General features: G+C 35.3%; 1 protein-coding gene across 2 annotated transcripts in view; it reads left to right on the forward strand.

The window, feature by feature from the left end:
• The window catches only part of TRPA1 (transient receptor potential cation channel subfamily A member 1), a 68470-nt gene that overhangs the window by 38070 nt on the left and 15213 nt on the right, over window positions 1-15187 (forward strand). For both annotated transcript variants that reach the window (XM_054059068.1, XM_054059067.1), the window contains exons 9-18: window positions 62-198; window positions 2339-2387; window positions 6147-6246; window positions 7153-7253; window positions 8538-8707; window positions 8792-8956; window positions 11289-11403; window positions 12629-12795; window positions 13649-13742; window positions 14387-14446. In XM_054059068.1, the coding sequence (XP_053915043.1) occupies window positions 62-198; window positions 2339-2387; window positions 6147-6246; window positions 7153-7253; window positions 8538-8707; window positions 8792-8956; window positions 11289-11403; window positions 12629-12795; window positions 13649-13742; window positions 14387-14446 (1158 nt within the window). The remainder of the gene's footprint in view (window positions 1-61; window positions 199-2338; window positions 2388-6146; window positions 6247-7152; window positions 7254-8537; window positions 8708-8791; window positions 8957-11288; window positions 11404-12628; window positions 12796-13648; window positions 13743-14386; window positions 14447-15187) is intronic.

The raw sequence follows: 15187 nt of genomic DNA on the forward strand, positions 1-15187 counted from the left end.
GTTGGAGGTTAGGTTGTTGGGGTTTAAATATTTAAATGTTGTATCATTTTCCCATTTACAGAATGAAAAATGCACAGCACTTCATTTTGCTGCCACTCAAGGAGCAACTGAGATTGTAAAGTTAATGATTTCATCCTATGCTGGTGAGGAATCAATAATTGATGCTGTAGATGGAAATAAAGAAACATTGCTTCACAGGTAGGAGGCTGCTCTGCCAGACTTCACTGTAATTTGTGAGCCATGATATTCTTAGTGATTCTCAACATCCGATTATACTTCATATAGTACACTTCAGAATGTCCTTCCACATAGGCTGGAACTCCTCGATGGGATGGGAGATAGTTTTTGTACAATATGAAAGAATCGGTAGTTTGTTCAGAATGCTAAAGATTTTGGTACTGGTATCAAAATTAAAACAGTTCCAGCTACCTTTGAACCATGTTAAAGAATGGTCAATAACAGATTGTATTGAAAATTTACTCCAGTAAAGAACTACTAGGTGAACCAATTTATGGAATTGGTAACAGCTTATAAGGCTGTGGAACAAATGCCCTCATGTAATGGGGTTATGTTCTCCAGAAAATGAATGAAAAATAAAATGAATAATTAAAATATCTTCCCCCGCCTCTCCCCCAACAAAAGCCTTATACCTGTTAAGGTACAAGTAGATGTTGGTACACTTCCCTGTGACTGTAAAGTTGCAGATTGTGTTTGTGTGTGTAATAATCCTCTAAACTTCCTAGTCTTTTAGTCTTTCACAGCCCACTTGAAACCAGAGCACTTGACTGTGGAGGAGTTTTCCTCAGTCTTCTGTAGCAGAGACAGTTAAATATGCTGGCTGCCAACTCTGTGGAAGATAGTATATTTCTCCATCTATGCATTTTTACAAGAAACATATGTCTCATTGCATTTAAGTAAAGTGTAATCATTTTTCAGTGTTATTTTGCAAGGAATTTCAAACTGTGGAATAACTGGTAGAGTCAGAAGTAGTAGAAATGATTGTTCTTTGGACATGGCTTGAAGTGGACTGATTCAAGGATAACTGAAGAAATTTAAAAGAGGAGTGTGTTGTAAAGTTAAGATAAGTTTTGGGTACACTTTGAAATGCTACCACAATAGAACATTACTGAAGACAAAGTGATGACAGAACGCCAAAGAAAATTGTTGAGGCATAACATAGAAAATAGATAACTGGCTTTCATTATTGTCCTTGGCGAAAGCTTTGGACCAGAAAGAATGACATTCTTTTGCTCCCTGTGCCTGTGAAACAGGAAAATATATTATCAAGAATCATCAGAAAGGCAGAAAGTCACTCAAATCTCTCAGAATATAAATACACTGAATAAGTGTGTGAACTGAACTTATTGAACTTATTTTGAGTGTGTGTGAAGCATTCAGCATTTGTGCCTGACTAAAGAGGCCTGCTGTAGATAATGGAGGCTCCTCTACTTATTTGGAACCATTACATGATTTTTGATATGTCTTTTGAAAAATCAGTTCTAACTATAGTATAGCCTGTGTTATTACCTCTTGTAATGCTGTGGGAACTATAATCTTTAAGATACAGTACAGCCTTGGAACTGTCCTTCTGTATTTCTCATTGAGTCAAAATATTTAACAGAGGTCTGACTTCTGAAAACATTTAGCGTGTGTGTGTTCACTGAGCCATACTTCCCAGATTTACCATTTTTTTCCTATAATATATAGTTCAAAGTCTCATTGTAGAATAAAACCTGATAATTTGTCGCATGTTTAGATGGCTCTAAAGTATCTTTAGTAAATTAATAAATGTCACCATGGTTTTTATCAATATATATTTTTTGAGTAGACTTGCTTACCACAGTCAGAATAATAGTTTAGCTAAGTCATTGCCAATTTAACGCCATTCTAGCATTATTACACAAAAAATATAGCAAGTTATTTTTGTAAGACTGGATCAATGAAATGGATTTGAGGCTCTAGGTCTGCATGGAACAAACTGAAGATGAAGTTTGTGGAATCGTGTATTGACTTTCTGTGGTACAGAAATACAAAACGACTAGTTTGTTTAAAATTGGTGGTAAAATACCTGTTGACCTATCAGTGAAGTCTTGTTTCCTGCAGTGAGTTTTCAATGTAGTAATTGAACTGAACTTATTTTAAAAAGAAAACTCTATGACAAAAATGGAAAAAAAATTAAAATGAATTATGTAATAAAGACCTCTCTCTGTCTCTTTATTTTAAAATGTATTTCTTTGAAAATATTAGAAAATTCTGCAAATGGAGAAAAATGCTAACTTTGGATTGAAAATACATTGTCCTTTCTAATGTTGCTGTATTTTTGCATTTTTCCCCACAGGACAGCATTGTTTGATCATTATGAACTGGCAGAGTATTTGATTTCAATGGTAAATATTTAATTAAGCGAAATGTTTATAGAGATTATTGCTTTCTATTACTACAGGTGTGCATAGAGAAATTCATAAAGGACAATATGTTTTCATGTATAGGTTATTTATAGAGAGAGATATATTTCATAATGCATAATTGGCAGTTACAGTACAGTGGTAGTTATGGCTCCATAGTAGCATCCCACAGTTACTGAGGACAAATTCTTGCATTTTTTTTCCATTTTACTTACTTAAAAAGGTTTCATAAGAAACCTTTCAGATATGAAAAGCTGGTTCAGTCATCCTCACTTTTAGGATATGAAATATGAAATAAATGTTTAGCATGCATTGACTTTAATCTGATTTTTCCAGAAAGAAATCCTTTCTTTGAAGCATGTGCATATGATCTGGGATCAAATAACCATATATTGAAGTTTGTGTATGATCTAGAAATATTTTTTACTCTGTGTAGTTTGTTTACATTTCTTCACTGACTGATTATGAGAGAGAAGGAGAAGAAAATGTAACTGGGGATGCTACTGGCTGTGCTCCAAGTGTCCATTTATACCAATTAAACTAAGGCTTATATAATCATTATATGCCTTACTCTGATGAGGAAATTTTCAGAAGTGGGCAGATTTCTTTTCCATTTTATGTGTGTTTATGGTTTTGGGGTTTTTTTTTACTTAATTTCATGACAGTTGTGTTAAGAAAAACTGTCTTCTATATACAGTTTTGCTTTCCTTAAAAACTCTGTTAAAGGGATTAGATTTAGGTCAGAACTAGATGTGTGCTTTTTTTTAATTCAGATGTGAAATGGTGAGGTTAGAATGCTTAAACCTGGCTGACAACACAACCTAGCTATGGAAGTTATTACCTGGTAAATAAAGGCACAAGTTTTTGCATTTGGAGCTTCTTGTGGACAAAGTATTAGAGGGAATATCTGTAACATTGCATTTGCTAAGAATAAACTTTTGTTCCTTGAGTGTCATTTTGACTATTTTGGCCTTTTTCATAGAATCTATGCTGAGAATTTGTTTGCCTTTCCTTATAAAGTATGGCAGTTTTGAATTTTTAAGACTGTTTTCATTTGTCCTGTCTGGGAATGGATCAAAATATGCTAGTTGGGGTTAGTGGGATGTGGCCCTCCTGTTAAGAGGAGGTAGATGTCACCTCTGCTATGGTGTACAGAAGAGCGAAAAAAGTGGAGCAATGTTACTTCTCAAGAGGAATAGCAAATTCCAGTTCAGAATGGCTTTTGGTTTTAATAAAGAACAATATTTATTTATATCATACATTGTATTTCATACGTTTAATGCACATTGACTAACAATTAATACTTCCTTTGCCTTATTTTTGGTACTTTTTGTGTCTGAAAATGAAAGTCATTGTAAACTGATACAGTGTTACATGTAGCTCTTCTAGACTGAAAAGGTAAGAATTAGCTATGCTAGATAGAGTTGTCTAGGCACAAAAAGTATGTTATTTACATTTATGTTACACTATTTTAAGTTATAGGTCAATGTGCTATACAAAAATCAGTTAATCAAACTGTATAGATATTTCTTGCAGAACTTTTCAGTATTTTGCATTTGGCCTCAGTGTACATGGCAATGAATAAATGCTTGCTCTTGTTTTGATGAGAAGTGCAGCTGTGATTTGCCTTAACTGAAGGCTAACCGAAGCCTTAAAAAGAGACAGAAATCTAGATCGAAATTCCCAGCTTCTAAACATTAGAAAACCTTATAGCTCTAAAGAAATTCTAGTTACAAATTGGTTTGCAAATTAAGCATTTTAACCTGTAGTAGTGTCAAAGTGGCCATTGTCACATTTGACAATTAGGTGCACCATACCTAGTTTGCACGTGCAAATGGCATGGTTGTATTTACAAGGTACATACACAACTGTAAAGAAGAATAAAGATATGAAAGCCAGAACATTCTCATGATTTAGATAGTATCTAGGCAATTTCCCTGCATCTTTTAAAGATGTTTTTTTTCTTGTGTACTGGACAATTTAGCATGAGGTATGTTGCACTTCTGGAGTTTATTTCATTAATTTTTTTGAAATATGTAAATAAGGAGCAATTTTACACATTTTCTTGCTTCTTGTTTTTTGCTTTTTCCCCTTCTGCTTCTTTTGTCTTCACTAAAAGGAAAATGAAAAACTAAGTTGATATAAATACTAACTTATATTTAAAAATATGTATAGTACATATTTTTATATAAATATCTTTTAAATTCATTTATACTAATGTATAAATGAAGAAGTACAAGGAGTTCATAAGCTAGATTTGCAAACTCTTCATTCAGCTGTGTCATAAATGTGGTAAATGTATGTGGCAATACATGCTACTCCTTATTGTGATAAATCATGATGAATGCTACTGACTTCATTTTGCTGAAGGCTGAACAATGACGTTAGCTGGAGGGCAGGTGGTTAAAGATTGTGTTATTAATTGGAAATTGCTGCCCTGTATTTATTGAAATGAATAAGCCACTTGGATAAAATGGTCTCTATTTCTTTGATGGATAAGAACGTTTTTAAGAGGTTGCTTGAACTTATAGAAAGGTAACTGTGGAAAAAGTCCTGCATGTGTTACTCTCAAACATATCATAAACACACATGGATGCTTCCTGCTCTGTCTGGTAAAGTAATCACTGTACATTTATTAAATGTTTATTATTACTGTATTACAGGTTTTACCATCCGGGAAAGTAAATATTGCTCATGATTATGAGTCTCTCAAATTAGTACTGGCCCTAAAGATGGTTGAAGTTAATAGAAAAACTTCCATTGATTTTTTTTCAATAATCTTTGGGTATTATCTGAAATAAAATAGACTTTTTTGTGTACTTCGTTCAGCAAATCCAATTTGACTTGCAACTCAATATCTAGAAAAATTATATCTAAAAGATCATAAAATATACTGACATCTCATCAGTTCATTTATTTGTGTCTTCGTACTCCTTTGCTGGTGGGATTTTTCGCATAAATATGTTCATAGTATTTTGCTGATAGGACCATAGTGATACTGTGACCATAGGGACCATAATGTCCTGGCAATAATCATCTTATGCAAAAACAAACAAAACAGGGAAACAGGACTTTTAGCAAAATATCTCTTTCCAATCCTTGTGCTTCCCCTATGGAGAAGAGTAGTATAAAAACCCTTGAGTTTGTAGAATGAAAAATGTGTCAATTTTTTATACAGCTACTTTGGGATCAAAATTAACTTGGCTTATATAGTTTATGATGAAGAAAGAAAGTGAAGACAGATGAAGCTATACAGATTGAATTATACTGATCTCTGCATGCATTACATCTTGGGCAGTATTCATATAGTGTAGAGCTTTGGAAGGGTCTTGTTCAGTAACTGTTTGCTAGGTAGGACCATATCATTCAGAAGGGCTGCAATTATTGTGTTTTTCCAGAGCTTCAGTCCCAGTATTTTCAAGTCAGAAGTATATATTTTGAATATTTAATTGCATGGAAAGGTGACTTAACAAAACATTAAGAGTTGTGAGTTCAGTATACCTAGAAGTAGGTCACTTTATTTAGGCATCTATAGATCTATATAGATGACTGTGATGTGTCCGATAGTTTGAAAATGTAGTAGTTTTATATAGACATGCAATGGGTTTATTAAATTTACTTATCTGGAACATCTGGAGTTCCTAAGAATGTCTATAATTCAGCTTTGCTTTTAAAGGGCTGCACCGTTTTATAATTTCATTTATTCATTATTCATGATAAACTTGAAATTCTTTATTGCAGGGGGCTAATATTGATAGTGTTGACATAGAAGGTCGATCCCCGCTTCTGTTGGCCACTTCCTGTGCATCATGGAAAATTGTGAATTTACTGCTTTCAAAAGGTAAAAAGGAATATACAGATATGACATACTTCCTTTGAGCAGGGTTCATACATATTAAAGCTCTGCGTCTAACTTCCCTCTCAATTTTGATTGAGTACTTCAGCATACAGTCCAGAAGCAGTTGAGCTAAATAGCTGCACAATGCTGGTATCGCCTGAGATAAAGGACAGAGTAGGGTGATGATTTCACCCTTCTTTATATAGAATGAACAGGCTGTAGAAAATGTGTGTACTATGTGTCATGCTTCTCAAGGTAGAGATGGCATTGGCAATCCATCCCTGCATTCATTAGCAATTCTTGAAGTAGACAGAACTGTGAAATAAGTACACTACTTATACAGAGTCGTGTTTCGTATCAACACTCAATCTTTTAATTGTTAAAGCCCATATTTCAAGTGTTACCTGTGATTTTATATGAAGAGTCACCTTCAAAATGTTTGAGCTATATTTTTCAATTGCTACACTTTTGATGCAAGGTAGTTATTGTTAGTATATTTCTTCTTGTTAAGTTATAAAGGTGATTTTGTTAATAAGCCCTGTAACAAGTTTTGAAGCTCTAACAAGATTACAGCTTTAAGGTTATGATGATATGGTGGTGATCTGCGTCTTTAAATGACCTATTGATTTGTGAATGGTCAGTATCTCTGGATATAAGGGCCCCATGTAAATCTTAGTTCTGCAGTGAAATACAAAATGCATACACACATCAGATAACGATGGAATCTGAGTGTAAATAGGGGTTTTATTTGGAACTGAAATTCTGTGTTGACTTGAAATAATACCTGTTATTTTATAGATTTATAAACATAGTTGTTCCAACATTTGTTCCTTTGTCTAAAACATCATGAATTAGTGCCAGGGGCCAGCAGTTTTGAAGTTGCTGGTATTTTTTTCCATATTTATCTAGGAGCAAATGTATCATTAAAAGATCATCTTGGTCGGAATTTCTTGCATTTGACGGTATTGCAGCCTGGAGGATTACAGCATCTGAATGAGAAATTTCTGCAGGTACAGTAAGCAAATTTCATGTCTTTGTCTTGCCTTTACTAGAAAATGTAAGACAAAAAGCAAATACCATTTTTTTTTGGAATGTTTGTAAAAGTTTGTGGCACTTGTTAAGTTGCCCAGTGTACAGAAAATAGTTTGAAGAGGTACATATCTCTCATGAAAGCATTTCAAAGCAAATAATACAGTTTTCTTATTGCCAGGCAAAGGAATAACATAATCCCATAAATTATTTTGCTGTTGGGGAATTGAATAGCTCATGAGGTAGGCAATAAAATATAGAACTTTTCACTTCTATTTTCCCAGCTTGCATGCATAAAAGCTAAGGGATATGATCATATTCAGTCAAACTCTAGGGCTTAAATAGCTTACAGCATATTCATCAGGAGCTTTCTGTGGACTGGACTGTAACGAAGACTTGGATTTTTAAAAAGGGTTTCAAACATGAATTTGTGTTTGGCTGTGCTGAGGCGAAGCACTCATATTGCTAGAGCGTAATCTTGCTTTAAGGAGTTAAATTTGCTAGTCTCCAGAGCTCCAGAAACAATCTTTTAAATGTGAATCAAGTATAACTGACCTTACAGAGTCTGCTGAAATCTGTAAACAACTTTGATTAGTATTGTAGAATGGATTTAGCCTCATTTTTCAGCAGATGTAGAGAATTTGTTTTAAACCAGAGTGATAACTCTCAGTTGTCTGCATTGACTTTCTAATCATTGATCATACTAATAATTCAGAAAAAGGAGTGCAGCAGACCTGGGGAGCAGAATTTTTAGTTGCTTTAAGAGGGACTGTACATAAGATAGTGTTAGGCAAGGTACAGAGGAGAAATAAGGGAATGAAGAGGAGAAAGTGAAATGGGGGAAATAAAATTACACTATAAACCAGTGAACTGATGGTTCTTGACAACCAGAAGTTTTGTTACTGCAGACTGGCTATAGACTACCCTTGTGTTCTGTACAAACCTGCTGGCTTCAATGAGTGTTATGATTGAATGACAGCAAAGAAAAATCTCCTGTATTATGCTTGTACTGTGGATGGATTGCATTAAGGGTGTGGAGTTGTGAACTGCTGTTTTCCTCAAAGATTAGCTGTTCGAAAAGATGGTAACCCACAAATCAGCAATGAATGTTCATTGTTGTTAAATTTACTTTTCCTAAAATTTGTTTCTTATTTTTAGATACTGCTTTGAAGTATTACTGCTATTGTTAAAAACTATTAGAAGCTGTGGAGAATTAGTGATATAAATGTAATTCTGTGCTTTTGGGGTTTTTTTGGGGGGTACAGATGGAACATATTAAAAACCTTGTAGTGGATGAAGATAATGAAGGATGTACTCCGTTGCATTATGCATGCAGACAAGGTGTGGCCCTCTCTGTAAATAATTTACTCAGCCTCAATGTTTCAATCTACTCTAAGAGCAGGGACAAGAAGTCTCCATTACACTTTGCTGCCAGGTTAGTAGTGAAGTCTAAGCAATGGAATCAATGACATTTTTTCCATCTGTATTTGACATTAATTTCTATGTTCATCTTTCAAAGCTATGGGCGCATCAATACATGTCAACGACTTATAAGAGATATGAAAGACACAAGGCTTTTGAATGAAGGTGATAAGAAGGGAATGACTCCCCTTCATTTGGCAGCCCAGAATGGTCATGAGAAAGTAGTTCAGTTTCTTCTGAAAAGAGGGGCCCTTTTTCTCTGGTAAGTATACAGATTTCTATTCATTAAGGCAAAAAGAACTATCACCCTACATTTTATGTCTGTTTGCTGGGAAGTTTATTTAACATAAATATAATATGTGAAAATGTTTAATATATATAAATATAAACATGCAACGTAAGAGCATATTTATAAAATATTTATAAAACTTAGCTGATTGATTGTGTCTGTCTGACATAGAATCATGGCTAACTTTGAAGCAAGGCTTCTAATGCAGGGGAAACTGAGTTTTCTCTAAATTCGAATGAGAGAAGAATATTGAACTTTTTGATGGAAAAAAAACGTTTTGGAAATACTGTAGTCATATCAGCTTCACTTACAGGCGTCAGTAAGGATTCTTAGGTTTAGTGTTTCACAGGCAACTTGCTGTGCACTCTAAGTCCTGATTTCAGGTCAGGACAAAGATCCTCAGATCATTGGCAGCTCCACAAAAGCTTCCAGGCCCACCTGTAAAGACAGAAGCTAAAGCTACCAAAAGCTGAGAGTCCTGTTTCCAAGATTAAGTTTAGTGCATTAACTTTCAAGTTACTTTCAAGTCCTGTACTTCTAAGTCCACTGCAGCTGCACCTTGGAGCAAGGAGCAAAAGCATACTGAGGAGATCCTTTAGCCAGCAGGCCTGTCATATATTCATTCTTTGTGAGTATGGGGGACTCACTAAATGGACTACTGTCAAGCCCCTTGTTTCCAGTGTCTCTAGCCAGACTGCTGTACCTATCAACGATATGGGTGTTGATATACATATACATATACATATACATATACATATACATATGGAAGTATTAAAGGCCAGATTGAATAGGGCCTTGAGCAGCATGGTCTAGTGGGAGGTGTCCCTGCCCATGGCATGGGGGTTGAAAGGTCTTTTATTGTCATGAATGACACTAAGCTGGGAGGAAGTGTCGAGCTGCTTGAGGGCTGGGAGGCTCTACAAAGGGATCTGAATAGGCTGTATCAATGGGGTGAGGCCAATGGGATGAGGTTTAGCAACTCTATGCAGTGTTACAGGCTTGGGGAAGAGTGGCTGGAAAGATGCGTGGCAGAGAAGGACCTGGGGGTGTTGTTTGACAGCTGACTGAACATGAACGAGCAATGTGCCCAGGTGGCCAAGAAGGCCAATAGCATCTTGGCTTGTGTCAGAAACAGCATGGCCAGCAGGACCAGGGGAGTGATTCTGCCCGTGAACCCAGAACTGGTGAGGCCACACTTCAAATCTTGTGTTCAGTTTTGGGCCCCTCACTACAAGAGTGACCTTGAGGTCCTGGAGCGTGTCCAGAGAAGAGCAATGAAGCTGGTGAAGGGGCTGGAGAACAAGTGTTATGAGGAGTGGCTGAGGGAACTGAGGTTGTTTAGCCTACGGAAGAGGAGGCTGAGGGGAGACCTTATCACTATCTACAACTACCTGAAAGGAAGTTGTAGAGGGGTGGTTGTTGGTCTGTTCTGCCAAGTGATAGGATGAGAGGGAATGGCCTCAAACTGCATCAGGAATGAGTCAGATTGGACATGAGGAAAAACTTCTTCACCGAAAGGGTTTTCAAGCACTGGAACAGGCTGCCCAGGGAGGTGGTCGAATCACCATCCCTGGAGGTACTTAAAATAAATGTAGATTAAGTGCTTAGAGATATGATGTAGTGGACAGGTATGGTTGGACTTGATGATCTCGAAGGTCTTTTCCAACCTAGGTATTCTATGATTCTATGATTTAAAGTCCCTCACAACCTAAACGATTCTATGATATATATCTGTATGTATGTATGTATATCTATATGTACACATGTATGTGTGCATGTGTTTAGGCTTAATTTAGAATTAAAACTGGCATTTTTTAAAGAAATGTCCTGGTAATTTCTATATGACAAAAGGCTTGATCAGTTTCATTATACTATTATGAAGTAATATTAATAGAAATAGATTTGTGTGGTTATAATGTATATTCACTATCTTTAAATGCAAAAATTACATAAATCATGTGGCCATGATCTATGTCACATCCATTGCTGTGTACTAGTAACAGAATATTGCAAGCATTTGTGTCATTTTCAAGTAAAATATAAGAAAATGTGTGCAATCCAGACATACACAGAAATAGAGAGAAGAAAAGACAAAGGGGGACCCAAATACGATTACTGTGTTGAACCTTTTACTTCTGAGTAATGCAAAGATAATCACAGACTAGCTGAGAAAAAGCATGGACATCTCTGTAATAGTCATGCCAAAGAGCAGCAGTTTGAGTCAGAGGAAAAGGTATTTACATTATATTATGTTTATAAAATAATTTCCATTTATGATTACTAATCATATACTGCTACATGTAAGTGATTATAAAGGCTGGACAGCCCTGCACCATGCTGCCTTCGGAGGATACACTCGTACAATGCAGATCATTTTGGATACTAATGTGAAGTGTACTGACAGAGTGGATGAAGAAGGGGTATGTTTTTGTATAGAATTACTTGTTTCTTGTCTGCTATTACTTCTAGACCAAATTGTCAGTGTTGTGCTGTTAGTAGATTTCCACTGTGCATTACGTGTCTAATATTTGATTTCCTGTGGCAGATTTAAAGTCTTTATGTTTGACTGCTGTCAAAGTTTATTACTTAATATATGAAGGCTGAAATCTTATCCAGTTCTTGTAAGTGGGAGACAAAAAAGGCAAATAGTCTAATATAAAATATAAAATGCTGAGTATGTTAGACATGCCACTCTTGGGCCCTTTGCAAATTGGTAATTGAAATTTAAAGAGCTTATGAAAATTAGAAGAAATCCACCATCAACTATAATGCATTAACATACTGTTTGATATCCACCTGTTCTGCACAGTGATTTCCAGCAGATACAGGTGGTACCTTGCTCTGAAGTTTGGGAAAATACAGTATCTGTCGGATCACGACAAAAGCCATTTCCTGGATTGGAGACCTCTTATATGAACCTGCCTACAGTTCCCCATCAGGAAACAATGAGCTGTCATTTTAAAGAACTATTCAGTTTCCAACACAGAAGCTGTTGCTAATTTCTCTGAGAACTGCTGTTGAAAACATTTAGAATTAATAGATTAGGAACAAATCTTGCCTAGAAATTAATGAGATGCCAATGCTTAGTTCTTAATTTCCCTCAGAAACACCTGAGTGAATTGGGAAGGCTGTCAAAAGTCAGTTTCAGCATGGCTTGAGGCCTAAACAACTCGTTGCCTTACTTTTATGAAAATACTAAATAAAAAATGTTCTTCTTATAAAACTGCATTTTATTGCATATTTGGCTTTATGAGCATGTGTGGATGTAAGTGAATACTTCCCTTCCTGATCATTAAATGCACGTGTTCTGTATCTGTATCTGTAGATACCATAGTTTTTACCTACTTGTGACTTGCAGTTTGTTAGTTACAAAACTAAAAGATATTAATGAATCAGCCTTTCTTACCTACAGTTGAGTTTCCTCTTCATATTTAGCACTACTGTAGCTGTAGACGTAGGATCACTTGTCTCTAATCTCTATCAGAGTCTCTGTGATAGTATTCTGCTTTTTAATCTTGTGACTGAAGGTATTCAAGACTTGCAACAGAGAACAGCATGTAGTTTTTCAGTTAAAGAAAAGACTAAAATATGTGCTTTTTAAAAATTATTCTCATGGATACATTGATGTACTACTCTTCTGCACAGAACACAGCTTTGCACCTGGCTGCAAGAGAAGGACATGCAAAAGCAGTAAGGTTACTTCTTGACTATGGTGCGAAAATCCTGTTCAACAAAGCAGTAGCTTCTTTTTTCCATGAAGCAATACACAATCGGAGGAAAGATGTAGTGTCTGCTGTCATTTTACACAAAAGGTAAGGTACACAGAGAATGGTTTATGAATATATTTTCTGTTTTATTTTCTGACTAAGATTAAGTTCTGGAAACCTGTAGTTTAATAAATAAGACTGAGTATGTATTTTTTAATTCCAGAGCTTATGTTTCCTTTGTGAGATCAAATTAAAAATGGCGTAATTGTAATGGACTTCAGTTATGTGCCACATTGTTTTCCATATTAGATTGAGTATTCAGATTCAGTTAAAAACACATCAAACCAGTTAGAAATAAGTAATTCATCCCCTGTCTTCCCTATTCTTAAATACATGTAGTAATTTTTGCTTTTCACATTGTGCTTCAGTATCAACAGAATTTTAAATAAAATGTCAAAGTGTCTGATACCAGTCAAGAAATTTAATTTAAAATTGGAGTTTTAAATATGTTGCAGATGTTTAAAAATGTGGCAGTTCAGCTGCCATTTTGAATATTTTGCCTTACAGTATAGTCAAGCTCCACTTCAGAAGTAAAAATGTTGCACAATTGCCCAATGATTACTTCTCTTGGTAGGAGTTTCAGGAACATGGCTAGTATTTTACGGCATTTACTATTATTCACCTGATCTGGTAAGCCAAGGTTCCAGCTTTAGTTCAAGTTGCATATTTTCAGAGGGTCTTAGCATAGTTGAAAAACATGCATCATCCTTAGAGAGGCATCGTGCATGTTACTCAGTTACTCCCCAAACAGGCAATTTTCCAGTTAATGATATGTGAACTTGTTACGTATTGTGATCTGCAAGATAGTATCTCAAATAAAACTCAAATAATCTAAAAGCAGTTAATTCAAAAGAGAAGAAACTACTCTATTTTCCATTATCTCAACTCATTTTTACAGATGGGAAGAAGCTGTTATGACATTCTCTCACTATTCTACTGCCAATAAGTGTCCTTTGCTGGAAATGGTTGAGTATCTTCCTGATTCGTTTAAGGTAAGCTTTGTGCACTTATTAAAGAAATGACTGCACAAAGAAATCTTAGTTACATTGCACCATTTGCCATTGTTTTCCTAATGCTGTCCTCATAACACATTTTATTACAAAACAGAAAAAATATAAATTCACAAATTGATTTAATTGTATTTTAGTGATAGCTTCAGGTTGTTCCTTTTAATTTCTTTCATATTAGAAAGACTTCTTAGCTTCCTGAAGTCAATAGTTACAACAGTATAAAAATAGCACAAAAAAAGAGTATAAAAGTGGTGAATATAAGAAGAGGATTTGGTTCAAAACTGTCTGAGAATTTTCACTTTTTGAGATGTTAAATTACTCTATGGAAAAGCTTTTTATTAAAATAGCAAGTGACTTGGTATGTTTGTATTTGTAAACACTTCACATTTCAGACTTGTATACTAGAATATAGCCTTGTAAACTGCATGGTCATTATTTAAATCCTACCTGTAAACTCTGAAATTTTACATCTTCAAAACATACACCATAAAATCTGATTGAGTCATTGTTTCTGTTAGATGACTGCTATACTTGAAGGCCATCTTGTTCAGGTGCAAACTCATTGCATTCTTTCTCATGAACTTTATCTATATCACCTTAACTCACTGTTCTGTTCTTCTTCAAAGCTGGTTTTGGACAACTGTATAATTGAGTCTTCGGAGGAAAAAACAAGTCGAGACTTCTATGTAAGTGGATGAAAAAAATTATGAAGACAGTACGTTTTACATCGCAGAATAGAATATGTCACAGAGTTCCTGGCCATATGTTAGCAGTTGTACTTATTTGGATAATATTTAAGCTTGATAATCATCAGCTTGGCTTTTAGCTACTAGTACTGGACTAAATTCTAGTACCTCTTAAATATTTTCTAGAATTGCAATTACAGTTCTATAGTTGGTAAATCGAAACCAGCCAGCAGTTTAACTTGATTTATGAATAATTCTGTTGTTATTCACCAGTAACTGTATTTGAATCTGTGTTTTTAGTGTGTATTTGGCAAAAAAATACTCAGTTTTAGGATGACACTTAGAACAGCACTTCAGATATCAGCAATCTTCAAATATTAGTCTTTTTTTTTTCAACAAAGCTATTGATTTCATTTTAATTGCCTGTGTGACACTGAACACATTTTTACTTGAAAGCTTGGGAAGTACACAGTTTGTATGCTTTAATGTGTATGTCAGTTTCATATGGGTAAGATATGACAGAAAACACAGGTGACATTTTATCCTTTGGGCTGCAAACAACTTTCACAGAATCACACACACAAGGTTGGAAAGGACCCATTGGATCATCGAGTCCAACCGTTCCTAACACTCCCTAAACCATGTCCCTAAGTACTTCATCCACCCGTTCCTTAAACACCTCCAGGGAAGGCGACTCGACCACCTCCCTGGGCAGCCTGTTCCAGTACCCAATGACTCTTA

Source organism: Cuculus canorus, chromosome 2 (genome assembly GCF_017976375.1).
Source record: "Cuculus canorus isolate bCucCan1 chromosome 2, bCucCan1.pri, whole genome shotgun sequence".
Lineage (NCBI taxonomy): Eukaryota > Metazoa > Chordata > Aves > Cuculiformes > Cuculidae > Cuculus > Cuculus canorus.